This window comes from Gordionus sp. m RMFG-2023, chromosome 5 (assembly GCF_954871325.1).
Source record: "Gordionus sp. m RMFG-2023 chromosome 5, tfGorSpeb1-WG-v2, whole genome shotgun sequence".
In the NCBI taxonomy this organism is placed as follows: domain Eukaryota; kingdom Metazoa; phylum Nematomorpha; class Gordioida; order Chordodea; family Parachordodidae; genus Gordionus; species Gordionus sp. m RMFG-2023.
The window spans coordinates 8,364,963-8,392,918 of record NC_088779.1 but is presented as its reverse complement, the minus strand read 5'-3'; the positions used below and the strand labels follow the sequence as shown (position 1 = coordinate 8,392,918).

The 27,956-nt window shown below is 28.6% G+C and overlaps 2 protein-coding genes across 10 annotated transcripts in view; one reads left to right on the top strand and one right to left on the bottom strand.

The window, feature by feature from the left end:
• The window catches only part of LOC135930040 (uncharacterized), a 38,534-nt gene extending 36,891 nt beyond the window's left edge, over positions 1–1,643 (top strand). For all 4 annotated transcript variants that reach the window (XM_065466813.1, XM_065466814.1, XM_065466816.1 and 1 more), the window contains exon 5: positions 136–1,643. In XM_065466813.1, coding sequence (XP_065322885.1) covers positions 136–989 — 854 coding nt within the window. In that variant the 3' untranslated portion in view covers positions 990–1,643. The remainder of the gene's footprint in view (positions 1–135) is intronic.
• Positions 1,602–27,956, bottom strand: LOC135930039 (trafficking protein particle complex subunit 9-like). 6 transcript variants are annotated; one of them, XM_065466809.1, is made up of 32 exons: positions 27,940–27,956; positions 27,159–27,190; positions 26,579–27,057; positions 23,450–23,595; positions 22,869–23,108; positions 22,472–22,647; positions 21,995–22,063; positions 21,154–21,225; positions 20,691–20,819; positions 18,928–18,994; positions 17,864–17,963; positions 17,173–17,352; positions 15,401–15,682; positions 15,025–15,150; positions 13,495–13,568; positions 11,130–11,215; positions 10,597–10,820; positions 9,564–9,658; positions 9,178–9,288; positions 8,657–8,817; positions 6,630–6,778; positions 6,208–6,287; positions 5,876–6,139; positions 5,167–5,237; positions 4,993–5,043; positions 4,245–4,402; positions 3,942–4,055; positions 3,582–3,767; positions 3,345–3,439; positions 3,075–3,173; positions 2,653–2,777; positions 1,604–2,401 (listed from the first exon to the last, which is right to left on the bottom strand). In XM_065466809.1, exons 3-32 carry the CDS (start codon positions 26,875–26,877, stop codon positions 2,198–2,200), a joined length of 4,233 nt encoding a protein of 1,410 aa, XP_065322881.1. In that variant the 5' UTR covers positions 26,878–27,057; positions 27,159–27,190; positions 27,940–27,956; the 3' UTR covers positions 1,604–2,197. The 6 variants fall into 6 exon arrangements, with proteins under 6 accessions (XP_065322878.1, XP_065322879.1, XP_065322880.1 ...); XM_065466811.1 differs by having other exon boundaries at positions 1,605–2,401; positions 26,899–27,057; positions 27,940–27,955; XM_065466808.1 differs by lacking the exon at positions 27,940–27,956 and having other exon boundaries at positions 1,603–2,401; positions 27,159–27,371.

Here is a 27,956-nt window from a genome sequence, read left to right as displayed (position 1 = left end):
CCCACTTGGATTAATTTAAGCCCCACCCCTCAAAAAAAAAATTAAAATAAATATTACCCATAATTTAATATGCTTTTATGTTGAACATATTTTAATATTTTTTAAATCATTATTTTAAACTAAAAAAAAATTTAGCAAAAAAAAGTTCCAAAGATGCTAGAAGTAGAAAACGTCGGTACAGAGTTACGAGAGAACCTTGCAAAATTTCGCATTTACTAACCGCTTCCCTCAAACATAAGGACCTAACCTTGAGAATAGCCCCTACCTACAACCACTACGACAACATAAATATAGCGAACAAAACAAACATATCCAGTCAACCTGTAAAACGCTTATCGCGTTACGAAACTTGCCCAAATTCATGTCCTATTATAGAGCATTTAAATAATCCAATAAAAATAACAATGTCGAAACTGCCAAACAGTGAAACGCGCGAAACAATTTTGTCTTCGATCATATCTACCCCACCCTTTGGCTCTAACGCTAAAGAGGAGTATTTGGGTGAAAATAAATTTCTTTTTAGGAAAGTCGGCATTAACAGGGACAGTAGTAAGAACAGGAAAAAAAAGGCAAAAATGAAGGGATTAGTTCTTTCGAGAACGAATATAATCATCACCGAAACTACGTCTTTCAATCCCGATTCCCCAAATCATTTGCCATTACCACCTGCCTATACTTTCCCTTACGAAACTTCTGATTTCGTTATCATAAATCCTAGCCCCGACTCAAATCAAGTAAATACTCCTAATGCAAATTATGGAAGGAGTAGGAGCGCTTCCTTATTCGCTAATCCATTCTCTCATCCGGTCAAACGCAAATCATTTTCGGAAAAACCCGGTGATTTAAACACTAGATTGGGTAAATTTAATCTCAAATTACCGCACGATAGCGGGCCAATGTCTTCCTTAAAACTTTTATTGATGGAAGATGCGAAGAAAATCGAAAAATTTAACTCGCATCCATTTAGGGAGCGGTACAATTCTATTTAAGTCAATAACATATGATATAACTAGAATGTCGATTCATTCATTCATTAAAACAGATTTTGAAGCGTCATTGATACAAATTATGTGATGACACGCCATTTTAATTTCGTATAATAAATGCATAAATAAAACTGATTTTTTAAAAAAAAAATTCATAAAGTTTATTTAAATTATTCAGGGATACCAAAATGGTCTATAATCTGGTGATTTTTGTTAGTATTATGTGTCATTGATAAGTTTTAGATACATATATATAAACCCAAAGGTTTTTTGGAGGGTGTAATATATATATATATGTTAACAAAAACAAAGTAGCTCAAGTTTTATTATTAAACTCTTTTAATCATGAGATTAATATGATGAAAAATAAAATGTAACTTCTTCTATCCTGATAAATAAAATACACGTATACACACCTTTGTTCGCTTTTATTGCTTATTAGAAAAATAATTATTTATTTCTGTTATTGTTTACCCGTCTTTATAGAGTAGAATATTTATGACACCTGCCTGTGAAATTAAAACCAAATCTCACGATTTTTTTCCCATTCTCCCCTCCCCCTTCACCCCCAAATAATTTATATCAATGTTATCTGTAAATATATATTATATAAACACCACATTATGTATATATTCTGGAATAAAACTGAAATCATGGTATAAGTTTACAAAAAAAACTTTAAAAAAATATGTATAAAAATAAAATGAAACATCCAGATATACAAACAAAAATATATAATATTACTATAAGATAAGATAAAATATAAAAAATTAATTATAATTTTATTAGTTTTTTTTTATTGCTTTATTTATGAAAAGAGAAAGACATAGCAGGGATAAGGAGAAATATAAAATTTTAAACGTAATATCCGAACCAATTTTTTAATTAACAAACTAGAAAATATCAAATAATGTTGTGCATGAATGTGAATATAGATTAGGTATTAAAAAAAAAGTTAATTAATTATAAAATAACCTTAGTATAATAAAAAAAACATTGTTATTTATGGTTGTAAATGGCCATTATAATTTATTTTTTTTGGTTTTTGTGACTTAGACTTGATGGATGTGGCACTATTATATAAATATCAACTGACATGAAATAAATAAAATTATTTTTTGAAAAAAAAAATTGCAATTTAGCTCTGAGAAAATATGAAATTAATTGTAATAATATATTTTTTTTAAATACATTTGTGATAATAACAAAAACTATTCCTCTGTATAAGATTCTGGTAAAACTTGGAAGCATAAAATGGGGCAATGAGACCAAGGGATAGGTGCTTTTAAAGTTTTGTTTTCGTTGTTATTACTGTCGGATTTATAATATTCGCTACAGATCATTTTGATAAAAAATATACCAGCGCATTGAAATATAAATGATACGTTGTGTCTATAGGTGCTTTTAGAGGTAATCTAAATTTTATAGAGAAATTTCATTTTAAACTAGTTCAATAATATATCGAAAAGAGAAGAAAGTCGGACCCTAATGAGGATACCATACAAATTGTATTATTGAGACATAATTCATAAAGAAAAAAAACATCAAAATACTACTATATTTAGAAGAAATAAAGGATATATTTAGACAGATTATAAAATATTTTCAAAAGAAATGCTATTTAACATGTAGTTATTCCGAAATTTTTATTTAAAATTATTCTTACATTATTGATATTTTGATTAAGGGTACCTACAAAAATGACCTTATCAGTCATATCGTAATCAAGATGCCCGTTTTGTAGATTTTGGTAATATTTAATGGAGACGTGAAAATCTTTGTAATCCTTCCCTTGATATTATAAGATTTGATTGAAATGAGTGAATATTCAAATATTTTAAATCATATAAATCAGAGAGCGGCAGTGGTACGTACCATTTGCACGGCACGCCTGGATTTTTTTAAAAGTTTTTCGGCCCGACCTGGGTTTTATATATAAATAGAACAGCTTTGCTAATTAAATTATTTCGGGTTCGGATCTTAAAATAAGTGATGGGTATCGGATCGGGAAAAAACCGGGTTCTAAAAGGAAGCAATACATGCATATTTTTTTTTATTAAAAAAATAAAAATTATATGAATGGAACACCTGAGTTATTATGAACCAACACGGAAACGAAGACGACCTGGGATACCTTGACCAAACAAAATTCATCGTTTTTCTCTATATTACCCACTAAAGTTAGTTCTATTGTAGTTTGGAAATAGGCATCAAAAAATTTATTAAAAAAATATTAAATCTAAAGAAAAAACAACCCTTCTTTTTTCAATCCTTCTCACTCTCCCTTTCCTTCCTTTCTTCCTCCCACCCTTCCCTCCTTCCTTGATTCTAAGAGTATTAAAATATTCAAGAGATAACCCCAAGTAATTTGGGGCTGAATAAGAGCATCCAGTTGTTCAGATGTCCAGTCGAGAGTGTACAAGCGAATACGACCTTCGATGCTTTTGGATACGTGTTGGAGAGCAATAAAAATCAGACGACGATTTAATGCATATAAAAAGGTTTCGAGTTAAGGATAGAATATGTTAATATTTATGTAAACTGAAAGTGTCAGAAATTGTTCTATAATAAATTTGCATAAAAAAGAAGGATATGATTTTCCAAGTGATTTCGACCTGAATATCGATTAAATAATTTAGGTAATTGAGTAGAGATGAGAGCGGTTTGCTTAGCAGATTGTCGTTAGGGTTTTTGAGATCATCGTTGATATTTAAATACCCAGGAGGAAAGGAAGCCTTGCAAACGATGTCGATATTAATTTTTTTTATTGCCAAAGCGATTCTTAAAATGGGGGGTAAGCATGAACAAATCAGAAATTTTAGTTATATAATAAATTATTACCTTGGCAGTTAAGGTAATTTGGCATTAATCAAAATTTTTATAATTGATTCATTCATTTCTTTTTGATTTGTTCCATTTTCAACAAAAAATACAATTTTTAAAAATAAAAATAACTTGGTAGTTTCGCGAGGCTCGATATCGACCTTTTTATCGCGAGTGTATTGCACGCAAATTTCGTTGACTAAATCCACATTGGTTAAGTCTAAAACTAGGTAGCACTCATCCATTCTATAAATATAAAAAAAGGAAGTTAAATATCAATTTTTAAAATAATTAGTCATGCCAAAATTCTGCCAAACCACTTCATTTAACTTGAAAGAAAACATTTATTTTGGATCTGAAAGTTAGCTGTCCTTCCTTTAAAGCAAAGATTAGTATTTTTGATAAGCAACTTGATATTTTTTTTATATGAATTACTTCTCAGAAGGCAAGATATCACATTGTTTGATGATCACGGCGTTCTTTATTTCAATGTGAAAACAAATTTCTAACTCCCGTCCAAAGCCGTGATTTTCGTTAGAATTTCCCGAGTATACTATCTTGATTTTCGAATCGTGGATAGTTGTTTGAGGGGTCTTTCAATAGAGGGTGCGAATAATAGTTTAAGAAAAATTAAAATCTCATTTTTTTAAAAAAAATCTTCGATCCGCAATCAAAAGTGATCGCGGGCAGAAAAAAAAATCTAACGAGTTGTACTGTGCTGGGGGTTAACCATAAATAAATATATAAAAAACGATTAAAGCTTAGAGTAGTATGGTTCAGAAGATACGTATAATAAAGTAATTAAAGGGGAAATGTTTACAGACAAGGAATGGAAATTTCTAAGGTGGATTCCAGAGTTTTAGAAGAAATATCGGGTTCAAAATGCACATATACTGTAAGCAAAGACGGTTATGATGTCTCTAAGAATATTAGGACACATTATGAAAAAAATTTCTGAATACATTCATAGTTAAGATTAAAAATAATGTATCTTAAATGCATCATCATAGGTTAAAATTATAAAATACAAACAAAAAAAAAGAGTGTCCTAGCTACTTTCTGAATAAATTAAGGAGAATTAGGGTTTCAAATTACATCCAAATTTATACCATTATATCTAAAAAATATATTTCGGTTAATTTGGGGGAGGGGGGGGGGCTTAATGAATCTATGAATAGATTACAATTGGATCGGCAAATTTCGACTGATATTCTTTGTGGCAAGTAGAAATCCCCTTTTATTTTTATAGATATATAGTATGTATATTTTTATATTGAATTAAATAAACAAAAAAAAAACTAATTTAAATTCTTTTGATACAAAACAATAATTTATGTAAAGTTGCTTGCAATTGTACTTCTTTCGATTGTTGAGCTGGAGAGGTAGAAGTGTACTTTAACTTGAATGGTTTGAGATTAGAAAACTTTGCTATAATTTTTTTTAAATCAAATATATAGTTTGATAAGATGAGGATAGTGAGTGAATAAGAACTTATTTTGAAAATCATATATAAAAAATGGGGGAATTAACACTTAAAATAAAACAAACCTTAAATTAATTCTCTTTTTTTTACAAAAACAAAAAAACAACAAAAGGAGCGAGTTATAAAATAATCCTGACAATGGAAAAAATTTATAATAAAATATTGGTAGATTATATTTAAGATGATTGTGCTCGATAAATTGGCAAAAGAATATTGGAAAATTATATTTTCCACAAGGATTTTAGTGGTGTAATAGTTATTAAATTTTTTTAAAAAAAAAGAATTGATTTTTCCTCATAAAAATGGGTGAGACAATTTAGACACACGTTTAAGACAGATTTGATAATATTTTCCAGAAATTTTAAATCCCCCAAAAAATCCTAAAATCGTAACCGGATTGTTTAAAATAGCATCTGAACCAGTCGCCGTAACCTATTTAATCTTTCTCTAAGAACCGTTATAGAAAACAGTTTGGTTCCCTGATTTTGGCATTGGTAGTATCGGCCGATACCAGTTAGTATCGATATCGATCAAGATGTGCTGTGCATCTCTGATAATATTTATCAAAAAAAGCAATAATTACCCGTGATATGTGATGGGGAAGGTGCATAGGGGGAGTTATGGGTTGATTCCTTTCGTTCATTCACTCCGTCAACCAGGGGTACGTTGGGTTTATAAAAATCGTTTCCCCCATATATCGAAATGAAGATTACCTTGCTCGAATTAGGATTAATGGGGATAAGAGAATGGGCAGAATCAAGAGCCAGTGCATTTGGTTTCCAGTGTAGAATATAAGATTTCAAGGATTTGGGATTGAAAGTTAATAATTGATTGTAAAGGTTTCTATCTTTAAAATCAAAAAAAAATAAGTAACAAATATTAATTCTGTCCTATTAAAAAAAATTTTGGCATTACCTCTAAATTTGCATAGAAAGAGCTTGATTGCCTCAACAGAAACTTCTCCCAAATTTGTGATGGTAATTGGGCATTCTATACTGTGAGGGTAAAAAATATATAAGAGAAAATTAATCATATACTGACAATATAAAAAAATATTTTTGATTAACATGTAAACGATTAAAGTTGTATTTTAAAGATAATTAATTAATAATCCCAGTCTGAGAAATGATAATTTTTTTTAGATATCTTTGACCTGACAAGTTCCTTTCGCGATAATTTATATAAACCGCATTTTTTTTAAAAAAAACGTTCTAGTTCGATAAGCGCCTTATTTAACTTTGGGGCAATAATAAACCCGGTTCAGATCAGTAAAGAAACTAACTTATATTTTGTATATATTCTAAAGGAATTTTTTTTAAAAAAAAAAGGATTAAAACTATTCTCCGGTATAAATATTAGCGAAAATTTTTGGAATAACATAGCTGGCAGCGTAGTTCGGTTGGGACGATATAGTTATCGGGGGTGGTGTATAATTGACGGTGGGGAAGGTAGTCGAGTAGCGTAATAAGGGTAGAACCGGGGCTACCTGATTGTAAAGAAATAAATTAATACAATTAAAAAGCTGTCCATGTATAATTTTATTCAACATCCGAATTCCTGTTTAAATCCCTAATTATAAGCATGTTTTCAAATCTATATGTCGTGTCGTATTGGGATATGAAATTCATTTGAATTCGGAATCTTTCAATTTTAAATCATTTATTGAGGATAATTTTAAATTTGAAAAATCTGAATTAACTCGAGATGCATTTTGACATGTATAGAGTACCCTCCACCAAAAATTTCAGACAATTTTTGCCTTAAACTTTTGAAATACTTTTTAATTTTATTTAATTTTTCATTCATATTATAAAATACGGTATTCTACACTAGCTGGAATTTATTTCCGGTCAAAAACTATATTTTTCAAATCTGACAATGGCTCAGTGATTTTACAAAATTGGGAGATTCCAAATCCCAATGGGTTCTATATTCCATTACGATACCTTAGTCTTGTATTCCAGATTAAATTTTTAGCCAAAATAATATTCTATAATCCTGGAGATTTTGGTCATAGGTAACAGAAAGATTTCGATGTCTATTTGTCAAATCTTGAGAGTTGACATAATATTATGTTGTCAAAAACTTAATAGGGCCTTTTTAAAAATCAACCTAATACTAGTCATTTCAAAATGACAAAACTTAAAAAATAACGACCAATATATGAAATCCAATAATAAAAAGAAGATTCCAATTTTGTTTTTGTCAATATCGATGGGACATAGTTTAGAGAATTTTTGTAGATTACGATATCCAGTTCCAATGCTTTAATTTTTTATAGATTCCTCGAGGAGAGAATAATCCAATTAGAATAACTGCCGTTATTTAAGCAAACGTCTATGTTAAATACAATATAACTATGAAAAATAACGAAGTGGTTTTTGTCCCGGACCGAGCAGATAAGGATCGAACCACGGTCCTCAGAAAAATACAGGTACCGACCGTGGGTTTAAATTAAAAATCGGTCTTATTTCAAAAATATTAAAGTTTTAACCGAATTTAATTCTTGTTTTAGCATTTTATTAAAGTTTTAACCGAATTTAATTCTTGTTTTAGCATTTTATTAAAGTTTTAACCGAATTTAATTCTTGTTTTAGCATTTTATTAATATTTTCTATTAGTAATATCAAATATGAATTATTATATAATACTAATTTAAATAAATGCTACTATATTTGTTTGCAGAACTGCACTAGGGAGGAGTTAGAAAAAAAGGGGACTTAAAAAGTAGATCTATTCCATTTTGTCTATTATAAACCATAATATTATTTGGTTGATATGTTAAGTTCAGATTTGTCTAATTCGAATCGTATTGAAGAAACTTTGTGCGATATTAAAATTAAGAGTAGATTAGATTTTTTAAGGTACTAGATTTTCATCCTAATTATCAATGTGTACCTAAGCATCTAATATATAAAAATATAAATTATTGTTGCTGATGATACATTAAATTTGGTAACGTATTGAACACATATTCTCTGTTTTTTTATTGGACCATATGTAATATGCTTTATTAGCTTTCTTTTTCATAGTATATTGCAAAATGGAAATGAATAAAAGAATCACAAAAACTAAAGTAACTCCTTTAGAAAAATAAAATAAAAAAATAATATAAATGGAATAGTAAGACAAACTTAAATATTAATAAAAGGGCAGTTGAACTGGAAAAATTAAAAGACCGCTAGACCAAAATTCTTGAAGAAAACCCCGATCCCCGTCTAAGACCGAGAGGACTGGACAGTTGAATATAGACTATTAATACAATTCATCAAAGGATGTTGAACCGACCTACCCCCACCCATCCCACTAAATATTCCTGGCTATGGGGCTGCTTAAAAATATAAATTTAGAATATAGCAAAAACCTTAACAACATAATGAAACGAATGAAGCCTTGTAGGAACGCTAAGAGTTCCTAGGTGTTTTCTTTTTTCGAAAAAATAGTCTCTGGAAGGATCGGATAATGCTTTGAGATCTTTGTCCCTGATGTTGTTTCTCAAGCCATCGTACAATTCTACGTAATACCCTTATAAAATCAATGGTCATTAAATTACATAAAATGAATATTATAAATCTGTCTAATTAATCAATAATAAGATTAAATTTTTTTTCCTTAGTGGATATGAAACAGTTTTTAGCAATACTATTTATAATCAAGAATAGGTAAAAAAAAATACGAGTAGAGAGAGATTAAAGATACTATTCAAAATAAAAGTAACTCAAAGGAGGTATAAGATAATGCTGAGTATGATATGGTTCATATTGTATTTAGCATAAGGTGTCCGCGATACTGCCTAACACTATATTTAATATATATAGGATAGGAGGATGAAATTGCAATTTAAAAAAAAATATATATTAAGGAAATTCAATTCCTTGGTTTTACCATTGATGACGAATTTGCCGCTATTATGGGGGACGACGTATATAGCAAAGGTATTACCAATTTCACTAGTTGACGTGGAAGGTTTTGAAACGTCCCAACTAGGATCAAAATCTTTAATTCATGCATAGAAACAATGAAAGGAGAAAATTATCATATTTAATATATTTCCTATATTAGCAGAAGAAATACCAATGGACAAAGCTATATAAAAATACAACCCGAACTTCTTTTTTTTAATAAGTATGTATAAATTATCATCTAAAAATAAATTATTTAGCGAAGTGAGACATCTTCATAAAAATTTGACTCATTAATTATTTAAACATTTTTCCATTTATTTATATATTATATTATATAATAAATATATAGCATTATTATTTCTTTACTTCTTGTCTCGTTAGATGGAAGCGCGCGACCAGACGATAAAAAAAAAGTTTGTTTGGGTGTGGTGTTGTCTATAACATACGGAGTAACGGTTGGTCTTTGTTTTTTTTTAAAAAATTTGATTGGTTAAGTAAGTATTATATTATATATTTAAAAAAAATTCTTTATTTCTACTACAACTTCATTTTGCATTTCAAACATTTATATCGCGTTCTGGCTAGTCTCTTTTTTTAGAATCATAATGTGCTGTTTGAAAAAACACGCCATATATGCGTATAAATGCAAAAAAATAGGAATTGTTGCCCCTTTGGGTCCAAATATTTTAGGATGGCCTAATTCCCATTAGCCTTACCCGAGGATTATATATATACCTATAAGAAAGAAGATAGTAGAGAGGCCAAATATTTTAGGGTGGACACCTATTTGTCTTTCCCGACTATGGCCTTACATATATCTATAAGATAGATAGAACACAAAGGAATTTTGTATGAGATTTCGTTTTAAGGGCCAAATATTATAGGGTGGCCTAACCCTCATTTGACCTTCCTGACTATGGCCTATCATATACCTATAAAATAGATCAAACATCACAGTTGGAATTGTAAAAAAAAGTTTATATAAATCTTTATATAAAAGAAGAAAGTATAGTAAAAATCTAGATTATACTTCATTCCGATTCATATATCAATATTTGGTTTTCATTAAATAGAAGGGTTAAAATGTAAAGCGCGAATTCAGTTATTTTTTATCTAAACAAAACATATTTTTTTGAAATCTATCATTACTTTTCCTTCATGGTAATAACTAATAAATAAATATATATATCAGAGAGATGTCGTGAATATGAATAAGAGTTAAGATATCAAAATGGTCTCCATAAAAAATTTAAATCATACAAAGTGGCTTAATGAATAATACAAGAAATAATATTTCGCGATAGGTTAAATTCGGATATTTGAAAAATTCTCTATATAAAAATATCATAGGTCACACCTGGAATTGACCATTAAATGTAAAAAATTTCAAATCACAAACCTTCGCCTTTTAAGGCGATAGATATTTTGGCCGGATGGTGGTAAAATAAGAAGCGGAGGAGGAATTTCTTTTTCGTAGCTTGATACATCTTCTGCTTTAAGAACTTCTGGCGTATCAAATAATTCCGATCCTCTAGTGTCGTTTGGTTTTTGTAGTTTATTTTTGCAAGATGATACTATTTTAGGTCGTATCTCTCTGAAGGTATTTTTATCACTTATGATACCCTTATATATCAAAAATAAAGTAAGGTTTTGTTAAAATCAAATATATTTTAATTTCGAAATTAACCATTTCCTAAATGAATGAGTTGGGATTGAAGTAGAGATGTGCCGGTTATTCCAACGGATACCGAACCGGTCTCGAATTTTAAAAATTAAAATTCGATGTAAAAAACTAAATTCAAATGAATTTGAACTTTAATCCTGACTCAAAATTTTACATCCCGACTTCTAGTATTTTGAAACAAATTTCATCTTTAAACCATTTTTTGTTTATTTATTAAAATGTATGCGTGTAAGCTTCTTTTTCTTTACTATATAATTAATAGGTAAATCGGTAGGCAGTGGATTAGAGATGTGAAAAATCAACTGTGCAGGCTCGTCTTTCACCCAAACTGCATCTGTTGGCGATTGTTAATATATATATATAAACGCTTAAATTGTGTAATGTTAAAAAATTGGTCTAGTTTGGGAATTGGTTCAGAATTAAGGCCACAAAAAATATCGAAATGTTTCATTTTTGAATAGGAAGTTACTTGGGTCAAAAAAGATACTTATATATATTGTGAAGATGATTGATTTATCAAGTGACCAAAATTAGCGAATTCCACCTACATTATATGAAAAATATCAGCCAAGTTACAATTTATTATAATTCAACTGTTGTGTGGTGACCAATGATATTGACGTGAAATATTATAAAATTCAACGGACAATCCGTAATAATTAGATTTCTAAAAAAAATCGAACGCGTTCAACGTTTATTGACAAAAACCGCGCGTTCACGTTCATGTTCACTTTCAAAAATTCGCTCAAAATTTTATGATAATTTTTTTTTTAAATTTAATATAATATAAATAAATGTCTTATATTTTTTAGCACAATATATTAGCCATGTTAAAAAAGAATATAATTATAAATACAACATAATATAGGGAATAAAATGATATTTTTATTTATAAAAAAATTTTCTTATTAATTTTTAAATCAAAATTTTCATTTGATAGACAAAAACGCTTGGCAGTTAATACGGCATTAGCTATACTAAAAACGCGCTCTACAGGGGGGGGGGTGAGAGAATTACAATATTATACTTAATAAACAACTCTTGTGGAGAATTTATTAAAAACATTTATTGTTTTGCCTGTGCTTCAAAAAATTAAAATAAGTTATTCTCCTCCAATCCATCCTCTACTTCCTCGTCAAAAAAAAGAATATTATGAAATTAACAGTCTTGCATTATCATTTCTACGGTTTTCAATGCATTATTCAATAACGTTGTAAGTTTATTTTTATAGATTCGTTCTGTGTAAGTTTTATCCATGGCCATTGAAGCTTGAATACTGGATGATAAATTCAGAAAGAATATATTGATCTTCATATATATGTTCAAATCTTAATTTGATAGTGATAGGTTTAATACCTTTTATTAAACCTATTATCAATGATTGATAATATTTTATACTAATTTTTTTTTAATTTTAAAATAACTATCGTTATTGTTGGGGTCAAATAGCCCAAATAAATTTTTTCTACAAATTTAATGATTTTACTTTGTTATATTATATACAATAATTAATATTAAAATCAAATGTTATTTTAAATTGGAGCTTGAAGATTTTGAAACTGATATATTACTTTTTGGGTTCATTTTACATTTGCTAAGTATTGAATTAGTTCTTTCAATATAAGATGTTACTGTAAAATATTTATCATATTTGGGCTATGGTAATTTTTAATTAATCAGATGAAGATGAAATAATAATATCCATGCTTATATCGAACAAATTAGAGTGGCCAACTGCCCAAACCTCCTGGAACCCGTTTACTTATACCTATTCTGACGGAAAAAAACCAGGTGGGTTCATAAACATTAGTTGGTTTAGAGGAAAACACCTTATTTGAGATTTCCAATTTTCCATTAACCCAAACATCGATCCCGATTATTACAGCCGAAGGGTCATAAATTTAAAGGTACTACGACTTTTCAGATTTTCAATTTAACCAACCCAATAGTTCGACCAATGGGACCCTAAGCTATAATTTTTTTAAGATTTTAGGTAAAAAAATTTCTTAAATTAGTGGTGATCGTGGATCCTCTTTTAAATGTTACAATCAACTCAAATCGCCGTGTTCCGATGCAACTATCTTAGCTTCCTCGGATTTCGATGAGAGCCTCTATGTGCACCCCTCTTTCTTATATGTTTTTTATATAGTTTTTATATTTGTCTTGTTTTACATTTGTTTACATGAATTTTTTTAAAATGTTATTTTAATATAGGAAGGCGTTCCGGAACGTTCTGAAAGGGAGCGGGGCATATTTTTTGGTTGGGACGGGAACAAAATAGGAAAGCAAAAATACCTTTGTTTCGTCTCTGATAAAAAAGAAGATGGTTTATATAAATTATTTATAATGTAACTTGTAATGTAAATAGACTAGATATTTTTCGAGCATAACTTTAACAACACGTTAGCCTAGTGTTATAATATTTCATGTCAATCAATCATTCGCTACGACTCATTTTTGTAAATATAACATTTACCAAATATTATTACCTCATTTAGATTCAAACATTTAAAAATGTGTGTATATGCCCTTAATTTAAGATTGTCAGTCTAATGGTTATACTTATAACATTATAATCATAAAAAGTTAATAAAACAATTTTTAAAAACAAACCTATTTCTCCGTCATTTACATCGCTATCAAAGGTTCCATCGTGAAATTTTGAAGATGCAGATAAAACCCGTTGCCTTAAAGTATGAAAATAACATACAAATTAACTATTTCGCGTTTTTATAAAAATACCGAATCGGGCCAATAATTTTAAAAAAAAATACAATATTTTTATTATTTTTTTTGGTTATTAAAATCCAATTTAATCGGAAATATAATCCAGCATAGGTAAAAATATCTGCCCTACAAATTTCAGGTCCATTTTATCCAAATAACTTTCGTGTATTTTTTTTAATTAAATGAAAACTGATATTTAAAAAAATTGACGACATAAATTTAAATGTATTAAGTATTTCAAAAATTCTAGGCTAAATTGTCTGAAATTCGCGGTGGAGGTATTCTAAAAACGTGGGTATACATTTCCAGTCAAATCTGATTTTTAAAATTAAAAAATGACCCTCCGTAAATGATTTAAGATAGAGAGATTCTGATCGCCATGGATTCATATACCAATATGACATATCTCCCCTGATAAGTAGGTTATTCCATATCAGTGTTCGGCGACTCAAGTCGGTTTCTAGTCGAAAAATTGACTCCGATTTGAAGCAGCTCAAATGAACCGTATGAGCCGACGTGGATATTGAATCCACATCCACTTATTGTCAAAAATGATTTTATTTTACATAAATAAATTTTTTACAATTATATTTTATTTACATAAAAAAACGAAATATATAAACTATATTTATTATAGTCTATAAGGTTGACAACCCTACTTAATTTTTTTAAATTACATTTCTTTAAAATTCCAAAAAGTGAAGATGGAACAAACTAATTCTCAGGCGACGATATAATCACAATAATAATTAATTAGTAAAAAGAACTAGGTTTAAAAAAAAATTTTTTAAAGATAGTGTGGCTGTAATATTTAGCTCAGTCATAAACTTTGCCCATATTTAAAATGAAATGATTGACATTTGGAGAATAAAAAAAACAAAATCAACTTATTCATGAAAATTAGTTGGTTGTATTTCAATAGAGAACATTGATTTTTTTATGATATTGGTTTATGTATAGGTGATAAATAAAAATCTAATCATCGGATCGATATTGGATCGGTTTTGTAATAATATCGAAAAATATTGAATCTGATCGGTAAAAAAAATTGTGGATCGGGTTCAACCCTGATCAATACACGGAAATCTTTATGTAGGATAATCATCTATTTATGGACACTTTGTAGAGGTGGTTCATTATAAAAATTTAAAGTTTATAAGTAAAGGAGGAATCAAATATTGGGTAAATTCATGGGATGGTTGGCCTGCGTTCAGGTTGATGGTAAGGCGTTATGGACCAGTGATATCTAAATTAATAATATATCACGTGATATTTAAATAAAAAATAACCATGATTGGTTGCGTTTACTAAAATAAAACTGCAGAGAATTATGTTAGCTAATATTACTTAAATTATTTCCACGTTATTTTTTTAAAATAAGCTCATCAATTATATGAAGATAATTTATATGTAAACCTCAAATGTCGCAGATGTTCATCGGCTGATTCACGACGAGCCTTTAAATTCTCGAAAAAAGGAGAGTAAATAAAAGGGTTCACGTTTTTTTTCCGGAACTTTTTGAGCGATTTAGGGATTGACTCACTGTTGTTATTTTTTTTTGAAAAAATCAATTATTATATTGTTAAATATTTTTCAAAAAAGTTAAACCAGCACAAAATTACTATTTTTAAGGACTTATGACACATTCAATACGTCCCAAAATGTGAAATATTTGAAAAATAATAGCGCCATGTTTTCCCTCGGCTTGTACACTTGTCAATCAACTTAAACAATTAAATCATATTTTTGAAAAAGTTTCTAAAAAAAAAGGCTTATATTTCTCGTTTATTACACTATGTCGTCATAAAATCCATGATCTTCTACTGAAGTCAGGGAGTCGGAAGATGATGAGGACGTCGTGGAGAACATAGGAGAAGTAAAAAATCCGTTCCTTTCGATATTCGTATTCGGGTTGTAATTGATATCATCCTCATATTCGGCCGGTTTTAGCTTGCGGTGCTGATCATTGATCTTTATTGCAATTGGTTTGCTATTATAACTCTTATTTTTTAAGAAGTGTTTCTTGACCAAATGTGGTTTCAGGGAAGGCGGGTAGGACGGGAAGCTTAGTTGACTTTACGTGTTTTTTTTATTAAAATGGATTATAATTTTTTTTTAAGAATCGAAATTAGTTCATTATTAACAAGAGAAAAAAAATCACCAATAGTAGCGAGGAAGGTGACCAATAACAGAGAAGAATACATGAAGCCAAAAAGGAGAAAATGGAGGTATGAGGTAAACTTAGAGGGAAGCGCAAGAAAGTAATCGCCATAAAAAAATTGGGACTATCGAAAAAGACCAATAAATGATGAAAACTTGTGAGGAGCACGCAATGACAGAGAAGAATACATGAGTGATGTAAAAGAAAATGGAGGGGGAAGGTAATCTCAGAAAGAAACATAAGAAAACAATAGCCAGAAAAAATTGGGGCTATAGAGGTGTCTCGTAATTTGGGCATGTTGAGAGGGGCGAAAAATGAAAACTAGTGGAACATGACCAATGACAGAGAAGAATACATAAAGTAAAAGGAAGAAACTTAAGGTATGAGTAAACTCAGAGGAAAAGGCAAGAAAATGATCGCCACAAAAGAATTGAGGCATTAGAAGTGTTTTAGAATAAAAAGAAAAATAAGTTATACTACAATGTAGATCTTTAAAAATATCATTGATATACTATTTCATATAAAAACCTCAACTAAATTACAAAATATAACATTTCAAATAGTTTTAACGTTTAATAAGAAGTGTAAATTTAATCGGTATCGTTACAATTTAAAAAAAAATATATATTTTAAAATTGCGTGTTATTTTCGTAATATTTCGAGGGTTTGCACTAGTGATCTGCAACGGTTCAAGGCCCGGCCCAAATTTTTTTAAACAAATTTGTCTGACCTGGCCCGATCCTGAACAAATTTTTTTTTATTTTTCATAAAGAACCCGGCCCGAAATGAAAATTATTTGCCCGCCCGGCACATCCTGAATTTATTTAAATATAGAAAATTTTAATTATTTTTTAATTGTAAAAAAAATATTCTACAAATAAAAAATATTCGCGTCTTGTTTCTTGCAACAATTTTAAAATATATCAATTTATTTGATAAAATGTGATGATATCTTATTTGGATATTTAAGCCCGACCCGGCCCGAAATTTTTATAAAATATTAGGCCCGACCTAGCCCGAGCCGAAATTATTTTTTTTTAATCTTCTAGTGTTCTATATCACATTTTTGCAAAATACATTCTCTTAGGTAAATTAATTCTTTATTACTATTTCCAGGGGACATGCAGGCCAGAATCGCCATTATTATCTATAAAAAATAAATATAACACATCTTAAAAATATCTATGCCGGGCATATGCAAATAATAACTCTGCAAGTTTTTGCTATTATCTTTCATATAAACATTAAAACATAATTTAGAATAATCCTATATTTGAATTACTATAGTGTAATCTCTTATTTATAATACAAGTAATATTTTTTAAAAAAATGTGTATAGAACACTATAATACTAAGCCGATGATATATATATTCATTTTTTGTTTAAAAAATTATGCCATTACCTAATCACAGGAAAATCGACCATGGGAACTGGCGCGAGCATGAGGCCGTTTTCTAGAACAATCGAATTGGTCCCGAGATACTTGGACTTGTAAACGAGCGCTTTCAAGAGTTCGAGATCTTCCCTGATATCTTTTTTCGTCATATAGGGGTAGAGGAACTGGAGATTGAACATGGCGTGCCTTCATAGTTTTGTTTATTTATTAATATGAAGTAATAGTTATTATGGGATAAGTATTTGTTTTAAATGGATTATCCATCCAATATAAATCCCAGTCCATCTAGAATAAATAATGAGGAAAGTTACGAGTTTATGTAAAAACAAATCCATATTACTCCACGAAAACTAAGGATATAGAAAAAATGGACTTTAAAATTTTTCTTTCTTTTATGTATCGATTATTTACCCAAAGCATTTGACTCCATAGTCAATGATATGCACGATATTTGAGAAAAATTAAGGAACAAATGTCTTTAATCTAATAATTATAGGTCTAATCTCAATATATTTTTTTTTAAAAAGGAATCTTATAAATATCCATAAATATAGCCTGAGAAATCTACTCTCTTCCGCTATTTCTACTACTACCAACGCCCACCACCTCTTCTATCCAAATGCAAAATAATGTAATATCTATATTTTGATAGAAAATGGGAAATTTTAAATTGGTAGTTTAAAATTTTTTGGCTTACCTAGCTGCTAAGGGAAAATTATCGCACCTTCGGGCACATACAATCAATTCGTTCATAATTCTGTGTTGGATGGAAGGCCATCCACTGTGCATCTTTTCACCTTTTTTTTTACAAATCATAAACATAATTTATCTTTTATAAACATAATTACATTTTCCTTAACAGAACATAATAATAATGATACAGAGCAACGAGTTTTCAAAAAAATGACTGAAAAGTTTTTAAATACTGTTGATTAATTATTCAAATCAGGCCCTTGCAAACCCGGCTCAAAAACTCGGCTAGTAATATAATAATTATTTTAAAAATATTCTAGACGTGTTAAAATATTAATATCCGGTCCGGGCCTAAAACCATCTGTCTGATTTCAAATATTATAACCAAGTAACCTTTAAATGTTATTTGATAGATTATCGTAATAAAAGTAAAGGAAAAAGAATTAAATATCATTTTTTTTAATATTTAATGTGTGTTAAGTGTGATTTTAAAACTTTCAAGTAATTAGAATTTTAAGAAATGATGTAAAAGTTTTTTAAAAATGACACTGGAAAGGAACTTAAAGGGTTATGGAACGGAAACGAAGAGTTCTAGAAATGTTCAGAAAAAAATATATATGAAAATAATTTAAATTATATATTTTTTTAAATACCAGTTTGCTTTCACGTAGCAATACATTTTACCCTTTTGAATATTAAATTTGCGATTTAAGATTATAAAAATCTTCTTTCATTTTTTTTTTATCGAATCTAAAATTCTTACTGTTTTCTTATAAAATAATAATCGATAAATATAAAAATTAAAATAATCATGAAGCGCATTGAAAAATTTTGAAAATTTTTTTTATGCTAATTTTGGTTTTTTTTTGCTCTATTTAGGATTTTTTTTACTCATTTTAGGGATTTATTTTTGCAAATTTTGAAAATGTTCATAAAGTGAACCCCACCCCCCCCCCTCCCGAAGTTAAAAGGGCTAACACGCCATTTATTATGGCCGCACCTTGGACTATTTTTGATACTTCAATTCAATATAATATTTTAAAAATTAAGTAAAATAATATAGATTACTTCTTAGTTCCTTAAGATCCAGAGGGATGGAATATCCGGATAGGACTTGTGTCAGTAGTAAATTGCACTTAAAATTTAAAAATAGATTATCAAAAATCTGTAAACAACACATTATTCAAATAAAAGGATAAGATTTGTCCATGACTAGAGATAGAATTTGCGATAATTATTCAAGTGAAGCTTAGTAAAAATTTAAGCATAAAGTTAGCGTATATTTCATGTATATGGCTGAATTATCGTTATATTAAAAAATGAACAATTTTTGAAAGGCAGGCTTTGTTTAGAAGATTAGATACCCTGGAGATCTAGCACGAGCCAGGTTTTTATCCTCTGAAACCAAGTTCCTTTGGTAAAATTAGGGTATAAAAAAGGGTAGAAAGATGTGGCCATATGGCTTCGGGATATATATTTAAAAAAGATTTACGAAATAGATGATTAGATGCTAGCTAAACTTCACTTGACTTAAATATAGCAACTGTTAATCTGTAGTCAAAGGTAGAAAAAATTTTTTTTTTTAAAAAAGAATAATATTAAGATAAAATCGTATTTCTTTGAAAATATTAAAAATAAATATTAGAAGGATAGACAACTCACGTTTAGAAATAATATTTATTATTGTCGTCTGCTGGACTAAAAATTTCCATAATAAATAATAAAAAAATTATTTAGCTAAATTGTGCAAAATAAAAAATCAGAGATTATGCATCGAAATCATTATTTTAGAAAAAGTCAATTCCAAACCTATCTATCCTACACCGATATTCATAAAATATCGGCCACTGATATCTGTTAAAATTAAATGTATCTGCCGATATTGTGAATATAAGCCCCGTATTTCTAATAAAAATCATTATGGAAATGGGCAACATTCCAAAAATATGATTACGGTTATTAAAAATTATAAAAGTTAAAAAAAAAATTCATATTAATTTATTCAACGGCAAAAATTTTAATCTTTTATAAAAACAAAATATAATGTATTAGACGTAATTAAAGTGATTAATATATAAAAACGGGTAAACAATTCATAAAGTATATATTTTCCCAAGAACGCGTTCTTTCAAAACCTGGAGGAGACATTTTTGGCAGGAAAGGGTAAGGAATAAGAACGTAAAAAACCATAATTTCGCTGCATCCCTGATTTTAACCCAGAAATAGTCAAGGTCCGGTCTTCAATCCTGCCGGACCGATACACACGGTCCGAACCATGGTCCTCAAATAAAAGACAGGTCTGATATATAATTAAAAACCCGGTCTGAACTGCGATCCTTGAAAAAATACGGTCTGGTCCCGATAGGACCGAACCCTTGAGCTTTACTATCCAGAAATGAGTATCTCCGTTTTTGAAAATCTAAGTATTATCTCTTTAAATTTAAATTTAGTTGTCACTTTTTTAGTACGTTTGAAATTAGGTTTTGTTATATTTGAATGTTTATATATATTTTAAAAGGTTACGCTATTTGAATTATATATTTCTTACATTTTATATTATCTTATGGAGGTCAATGTAATTGCATATTAGTAGTAGTTAAATGACATAATTATAAAAGACTATATATATGAAACAATTTTATAATAAAGAACCTATTGTTTTGACTATAAAAGGTTTGTATTAATAGTAATTAAAATAAGTGTATTCGAAAATCGCAAAATACGAATCGCGTGACAAATAACTCCTTCATAGGCTTAGCCAATCATTCGAGTTCCAAAAACAAAAAAATGAATCCGAAGATCACTGGAAATAAATTAATAAAATTTATCACTTCGATCCAGAGCGGATTGGACTCAATTGCGGAGACGGTTTGCAAGCTCGCGACCCTTTTATAAAATGCTTCTTTTCTCTTCATTCCTATGATGCCGTACAAGTCCGAGATGGCCAGATATTTGCTCACCTATTTCATTTAAGAGAGAAATTATTAATTATATACTTATTACATCTGAAATAACAATAATTATAAAAGTACCAAGACTTTTCCGTTTCTCCAATAGTTATTTTTACCAATGGGTTCCAAGGCCCACTACGCTTATCATTTTCTTAAGATTTTAGGTAAAAAAAATTCCCAAATTAATGGTGATCATGCATGCATCCTCTTTAAAATGCTACAATATAATCACTTTTTAAAAATAAATAATTATAAACAACTTCATATGATAAAAAAAATAAATAAACATTTGATTTTTTATTTTAAAAAATGGAAAAATAAATGGTATAATTAATTTTATTACAGTATCCTCATCCTTTATATTCAATCTGAGGTATATAGCTTCTTGTATGTATAACGCCGCCGTGAGATTTTGCTATAATCGTACAAAAAAGATAGTTTAGATTACCAATTATAAGCCAGTTTTATTTTAAGAACCTATCCCAAATTCAAATAACAAAATCAAAATTATGTTAATTGCGAAATCGAAATTTAACAAAAAGCCATTACAATTGGGCTGTGTCAATTTTAAATATCGGATCATGACCGATATTTTAATGTTTTAGGTTATATTTTGATTATCATTTCATAATAATAAACTCATAAAATGAACCGAAATTCAATTAATATGTAATGTTTAAAAAAAATGGAATTTCGAGGCTAGGTAATAATATTTTAGCTATAATCTTGAGAGTCGTTTTTAAATATTGGTTGGCTAAATCGAGATATTTAAGCAATACTACATTAAGCCATAAGCATGGCACATATTCTAAATGAGATGATTAACTTTCGAAAATGAAAAATAAAACAAAATATACTTTAATAACTAATGAAAGTTTTTTTTTTGAATAGAAAATACAAAATATTAATTTTATAGCTTTTACTGGAATATTGATTGTAAATAAAATCAAATTAAATATCGGAACGTTATCGGTTATCTGATCGGTTTGTGGTAATGAAATACCGGATCGGATCGGTAAAGTTTATGGATTGGCACAGCCCTAATTAATATGCAAAATTATTTGATTTAAAAAAATTTACATATTTTTTAAAAACAAATGAAATTTAATAAATAAATAAAAATGAGATTTGATTTTAACTTTTCTAGATAAAATAAAAATGGCAGAAAAAAAAGTTGAAAATACGTTGATTTGTGCGTGATAGTGGATTGTCTTTAAAATAGTTTCAAAGCGAATTGATGCAGCTTCCGGGATCTATAATATTAAAAATGTTAGGTATAATATCACGAAGAATTAATAGATCACCTTTAAAAAAACTTTTATTAATGAAGGAATTCTTATTCCTTGTGATCGCTAATAGCGCAACCTTTTTTTATGGGTAGTGATAGCGCTAGCGCACTACATTTTTGACAAATAGCGATAGAGGTGCGCGCTTCATTTAAAAGTAAAGTTTAGCAACTCGATTACGACATATAAAATTGTTTTTCATCTTAACTCTAAATTAAAATATCCGTCTAGAAATTTCGATAATCATATGGCGCGACCCGGATTTTTAAAGTATAACATTTATAACCCGAACCGGGAGGAAGGATATAGAGATTTCTGCTTTAAACATAAGACTAGTCAAAAAAAAAATCATTTTTATAAATTATAAAAAAAAACTTCATCGTATAAATCGATGGCGTGTCTGAATCTCTCCGAAACTTGATGAGGAAGTTTCGTGTAATCGAGTTGTGAGAACGGCAATAGTTTGATACGGCTTTTAGATTTTGCCAGGAACGGAGAAGAACCGATGCTTAGCAAATGAGATTGATTGAAGAAAGGAGATTTTAGATATTCTAGTACAGCAAAAAAAAAGTTTATAAAAAAATTTTAAGCGACTTTCGTGGAATTACAATTTCGATTTTAATTGATACTTATCGATCAATATCTGTCGATAAATTAATTTTAACCGATACAAATGGCCGACAGAAAATGATAGATACCGGCTAAAAATAGTGGTATCGGTCGATATCTAATTATCGGATATATTCGAAAATTCGCAGGAAAAAAAACCAACTCGATTTAAATGACGAATGAATGCTTTTGTTGGGTGACGAGGTCGAGCCTTTATCCATAGTATTCTTATCCAACAATAGGTTAGGCTTAGTTAAATCGTTTATTATAAAGAGATTCTTGGGATAGGCATTTAAGTTTTCCGCCGAGAGTGACTTGTTGCAACTTTGAGAGGATGGGGACGAGCTGCTATATAAATTGGACATCTTGCATATGCAGGCAGAACACCAACCTTCTAAAGAGCCTATTTTTTTAAAAAAATCGGGGGTTTAAATTGGGTAACATCTAATTTACGGAGCCAAACTCTTGAATGCGGTAGTTTAGGGGAAAAAAGTAGGAATGAAAGGTTAGATATGAATAAGAGTTAATTTTTAAAAGAAAATAAAGGAATATATTTTGTAAATTCATTGGCAGTCATTTTATAAATTACCCATTCAGAAAAATCCCACTGAAACTTAGATGTAACCATAAATTAACCATATTTATTCCTTCTTATCACTCAAATTTTCTCTCCAAATTCAGTTATGGAATGAGTTAATCTTTTTTTTCTCTCCATTATAAAATATTACGCATTCTTCTTAATACCGGCTGTCCACAATGGGTCGTCGATCAATTTATTGGCCTCTATGGCAGACTCGTAATGAATGAGCGCGTCGTCTATCCTACCCAAGAGCATGCAATAATCGCCTATCTGTTTTTTCAGTCTAGCCGTAAATTTCTTTTTCTGGAATCTTTATAATTTTTTTAAAAAATAAAATTGTATAGTCAAACATGTTTTCGTCTCTAACGGCAAATCTCTCCTCACGTTAATGTACCGTTTAAAATGGTCACCATGGATTCACATCCGTCCACTAGAAAACTATATCTGTTTAGCGTGTTTTAATTATGGGTCAGAAAATTTTACCTCTTAGAAAATTTATTAGCACGAATTCGTAGTGAATTATACAAAATAAGCTGTATTTTTGTATTCTTTGCCGCGAATTCGTGCATAAAATATGACGTATTCTTGTGTATTGCGCTAACTTTTGAATGCAGGGTAAGATTTAACGTTTATATATTTTCACGTCCAAAATATAAAAAAAATTAATCAATTATTAATTTTAATAAATTTTCCTAGCATTATAATTCAACCATACATAATAAAACTTGTCAAAATTAAATTGGAAACCTTCGAGAACATAATCTTTGCTAAAATTAACTAAAATAATAGTGAATAGGAAGTTTTGTTAAACGGTCACCCAGAATAATATTGGGCAAGCCTGAAGATTTTGCTCATAGAAAGAACAAAGATCTAGACATATATTTCGAAATCTCCAGGCTTAGGAATCGGCTCAAAACGAGCCGTTTAACAACACTAGTGCCGTCACACGCCTCTATTTTTAAAAATAGATTAAAGAAATCTTGAGACTTGCGAAAATATCAATTTAAAATGTGGGCAAAGTTTTAAAAATGGGAGTTGGTTGCCTAAATTAAGTTTCAATAAATTAAAAGTATATTTTATATATATAAGTATATAACCTTGAATATTATTTATTTTTTCTTTTAAAATTGTATTTCCATAATGGATAAAAATAAATCCGATAAAGTTGTATATTTTTGAAATAATTTTCATTCATAATATTTCCTATTCTCATGATAGTAAATATTATTTTTTCTTTTATTGATTGATTTTTATAAATCTTTTCAATAATTTATTCATCCCTAATCATTTTTTTTAAAACATATTTTGGTAAGATCTTAAAAATAGAGGGAAAACTAGTATAATCAAGTGATTATACTTAATTTCTATAGGGAGTGTTTCTTCTTCTTACAATTGTTAAAAGATAATTTTCAAATGGATGATCTAGATACAGATATATCGTCTAAAAATTTATCTAGATACAGATATATCGTCTAAAATGTTTTTAGATACGGATACATTTGCCGATACAATTTTTATACTTAGATAAGGTGTGCATAATGCCTAAATTGTTAGATTTTAATAATACATATTACAAAATATATAAATAAATATTTATAAATGATCATTTTTAGATTTCAGGAATAGAACATTCTCAAAATTCTCATCATTGATATTCCCGTATCTGTAATTCTACCAGGGAACTTGATGAGCAGTGTGATGCTTTAAGAATAACACAAATCTGATATAATTATCAGATTTTGTTTTCAGAGAATATACGTTTACAATTAGTTACAAAACTTTAATAGTTCATCAACTAATATCCGTAATTGTTTTTTTTAAAAATATTTTTTCCACTTACATTTACGTCCAATCAAACTTGAAATAAAGATAAATTTTAAAAAATAGGTTTAATAATTTGGCCAGGAAAATTCAATATTTGAACCCGCGGTTACTGGGTTAATTATTCCTCCCGTTTCTCGTCATCAATTGCATTTCTAGTGGGGTAATTAGTATATCTTTAGCGTTTAAACCTATTTTTAGCAGGCTAAAGAGCTTTTAGCCGAAAACTATCGCTTTAACCTCGGGATATTTTTTAAAAAAAATATAGCAGCTCAAATTTGAAAGAAACTGATATAAATTAAAACGCCTTAATGTTAAGGGATATTTTCCGCGAGGCTGTTTAAAATTCGCTCCTCCCATAAATATATAAAAATTTTAAAAAAAAGTTTTATACCAGCCTAGGTAGAACCATTAAAATTTGATCAAAAATTTTTCCTCTTTAAAAAAAAATCTTTTAACTATTTAAAAATTAGATTGCAAATCTTATATTGCTGAGAATATACAGAGATTTTTGAAAAATATTTTCTCAAAAATCTAGAAAAATTAATTAATTTTAAAAGCGATTTATAGATGTGGAAATAAAGTTAAAAAAATAATAAAATGGTCCGTTGGCTAAATTGTTATAAATAATTTTAAATAAGGAATAATTAATAATTTCAAATATTTCGATCTGATCGTCTATTCAAATAATTTTACTATTCGTATTCGTAAAATACTAATAGAATCGAATAATTCGTTTTAGGTATGGATGTATGCATTAAAAATTAAAACGATTTAGCATGTTTCCAGAATACAAAATCCGATATGATATCGAATCAGACCTGCAATCGGCCGACATCAATAAAATTGGTAATAGATCGGATCAGCCTCCAAAAATTGATATTGGTAGACCTATAATTATTAGATATAATTTACAATAGGTCATCCATTGTGTAAAATAAAATTTTGTCCACTTTATTTATGTAATGAAATAAACTTGGACATAATTATTTAATGAATTGAATTCAAATATTATAAAATACCAAACTGTCTAAAAAGAGATAGATCCTCTAAAAATGTATCTAGTTATATTTTATAAAAATGTATCCAGATACTTGTCATTAACAACTCTATTATTTCTTTATTCATTTGAAAAAAATAATTCAGTATGAATTCAAATAAATCCCATGATCATAGAATATGCAATAATTCCTACCTGAACATTATTTTTAAATAAGAGTTATCAAGGAAATAGACCCTTTATTTTCTATATTAAAGATATGGCACAAACATATAGATTAAAATTTATATAATATTCATTAGGCCGCTTAAGGCTAGATTTTTTTAGACAACAATAAATTGTCTAGAAAATTACATTAGTCCCTTTTTATTAACTTTGTTTCTTATATTTATATCTCTATTTTATGCATAATTATCTTTCTTTTTTCTTTCATTCTTTATATTTTTTCAAACTAAAAAAAATTAAAAACTACTTTCTAATTTTTTCATCTTTGCTATCCATCCCATATCCTATACCCCTTTTTAAGAAATTCACGATTTCATTAGCACTATTTAAATTAGAGGATTCAGTGTCTGAATCCACATTCTCATTGGGGGTGCTAATCATGACTAGGGGCTTTCTGATGGGGATTTCTTTATCTAAATCGTTTTCAATCTTCAATAAAGTTGCCAGTTTGTTTTGCAATTGAGAATGTATTTCAATGGCAAAATGTTTTAAATTTGATTCCAATTTTGTCATGCCACCACTTTTATCATTATTCAGTGAGTCCATGTTATAATCATAAATAAAGACCTCTTCATTTGGTTCATATTTTTCTTTGAGCACTGGAGGAGATTTTTGTATATTTTGTCGAATTTGGGGGACTCTTTTGGTTGTAATCTTGCCATTTTGGCTATCATCCAATTTTCTGTGAGCTTTGGGGGAATATGAGGAGGCCAATATGATTGATCGCTTTTTTGAATTGATATTTTTCATAATAGAATGATTTTTAATTGGGGGTGAACAAGATTGAGATCTATCATTATAATGGTTATTAACTAATCTACAATTACTTGATATGCTACTAGAAGGTAAGGATGGATTCCTATAAATATAACCAAGATTAGGGGGCAGATTTGTTTCATCATTATGCTTTGGATTGATTTTGCATTGTTTAAATTGGTTAGATAAAATTTGACCAGTATAAATACTTTGATCTAAACTTTCTCTCTTTTTAATTCTGTCTTTTGTGTAAGATTTTCTCAAATTAATGACATTTTCATGTGCTTTTGGAGTGGAAAAGGAACCGTCCAATTTATGCTTTAAAACTTTATCTTTATTCGGAAAATCTTTTAAAGAAGTGTATTTTGGTATTATAAGACATAAGCTTTCAAAAACAACACTCTTATTGCCTATTTGTGACATTATTTGCTTTTTCACAAGAGAGTGTTCTAATTGCACAATTTTCATAATATTTTTTATATTAGATTTTAGTATTTTATCTGTATTTTTGTCTTCAATTATTAATAAATTAATTACACAAATTAACCCCATAACATTACGATGACATTGAAAGGAGGCCCAAGGATTATGAATAAAAATCTTCCTATTTTTGTCTAATTTTAGATTTTCCAAAGGATGATTGATAAAGTGAAAAATTATTTTATCATGTATATGTTTTATCGCATTATCTTTTAAATTGGATTCAGGATGTTCATAAAAATAGTAAGGTAATAATGATTGAATGTGATCACAAATAAGTTTAAAATCCCGTATACTTAATTTATCAAATTTTGGATTAGAGAATACTTTGGTATCATTATATATTGTCATATTGTTTATAAAAATTTTAACTTTGTTGTGATCAAAGA

What these genes read in the sequence shown, in the direction of transcription:
- LOC135930039 (XM_065466806.1), bottom strand. Translation starts at nt 27,639, where the DNA reads ATGGGGTTAATTTGTGTAATTAATTTATTAATAATTGAAGACAAAAAT. An exon ending in GAACATCTGCGACATTTGAG is followed by an intron (nt 13,569 to 15,024) that starts GTTTACATATAA and finishes TCATACTTTAAG; the next exon opens with GCAACGGGTTTTATCTGCAT. An exon ending in CAGCTCAACAATCGAAAGAA is followed by an intron (nt 5,044 to 5,166) that starts GTACAATTGCAA and finishes TAAAAATAAAAG; the next exon opens with GGGATTTCTACTTGCCACAA.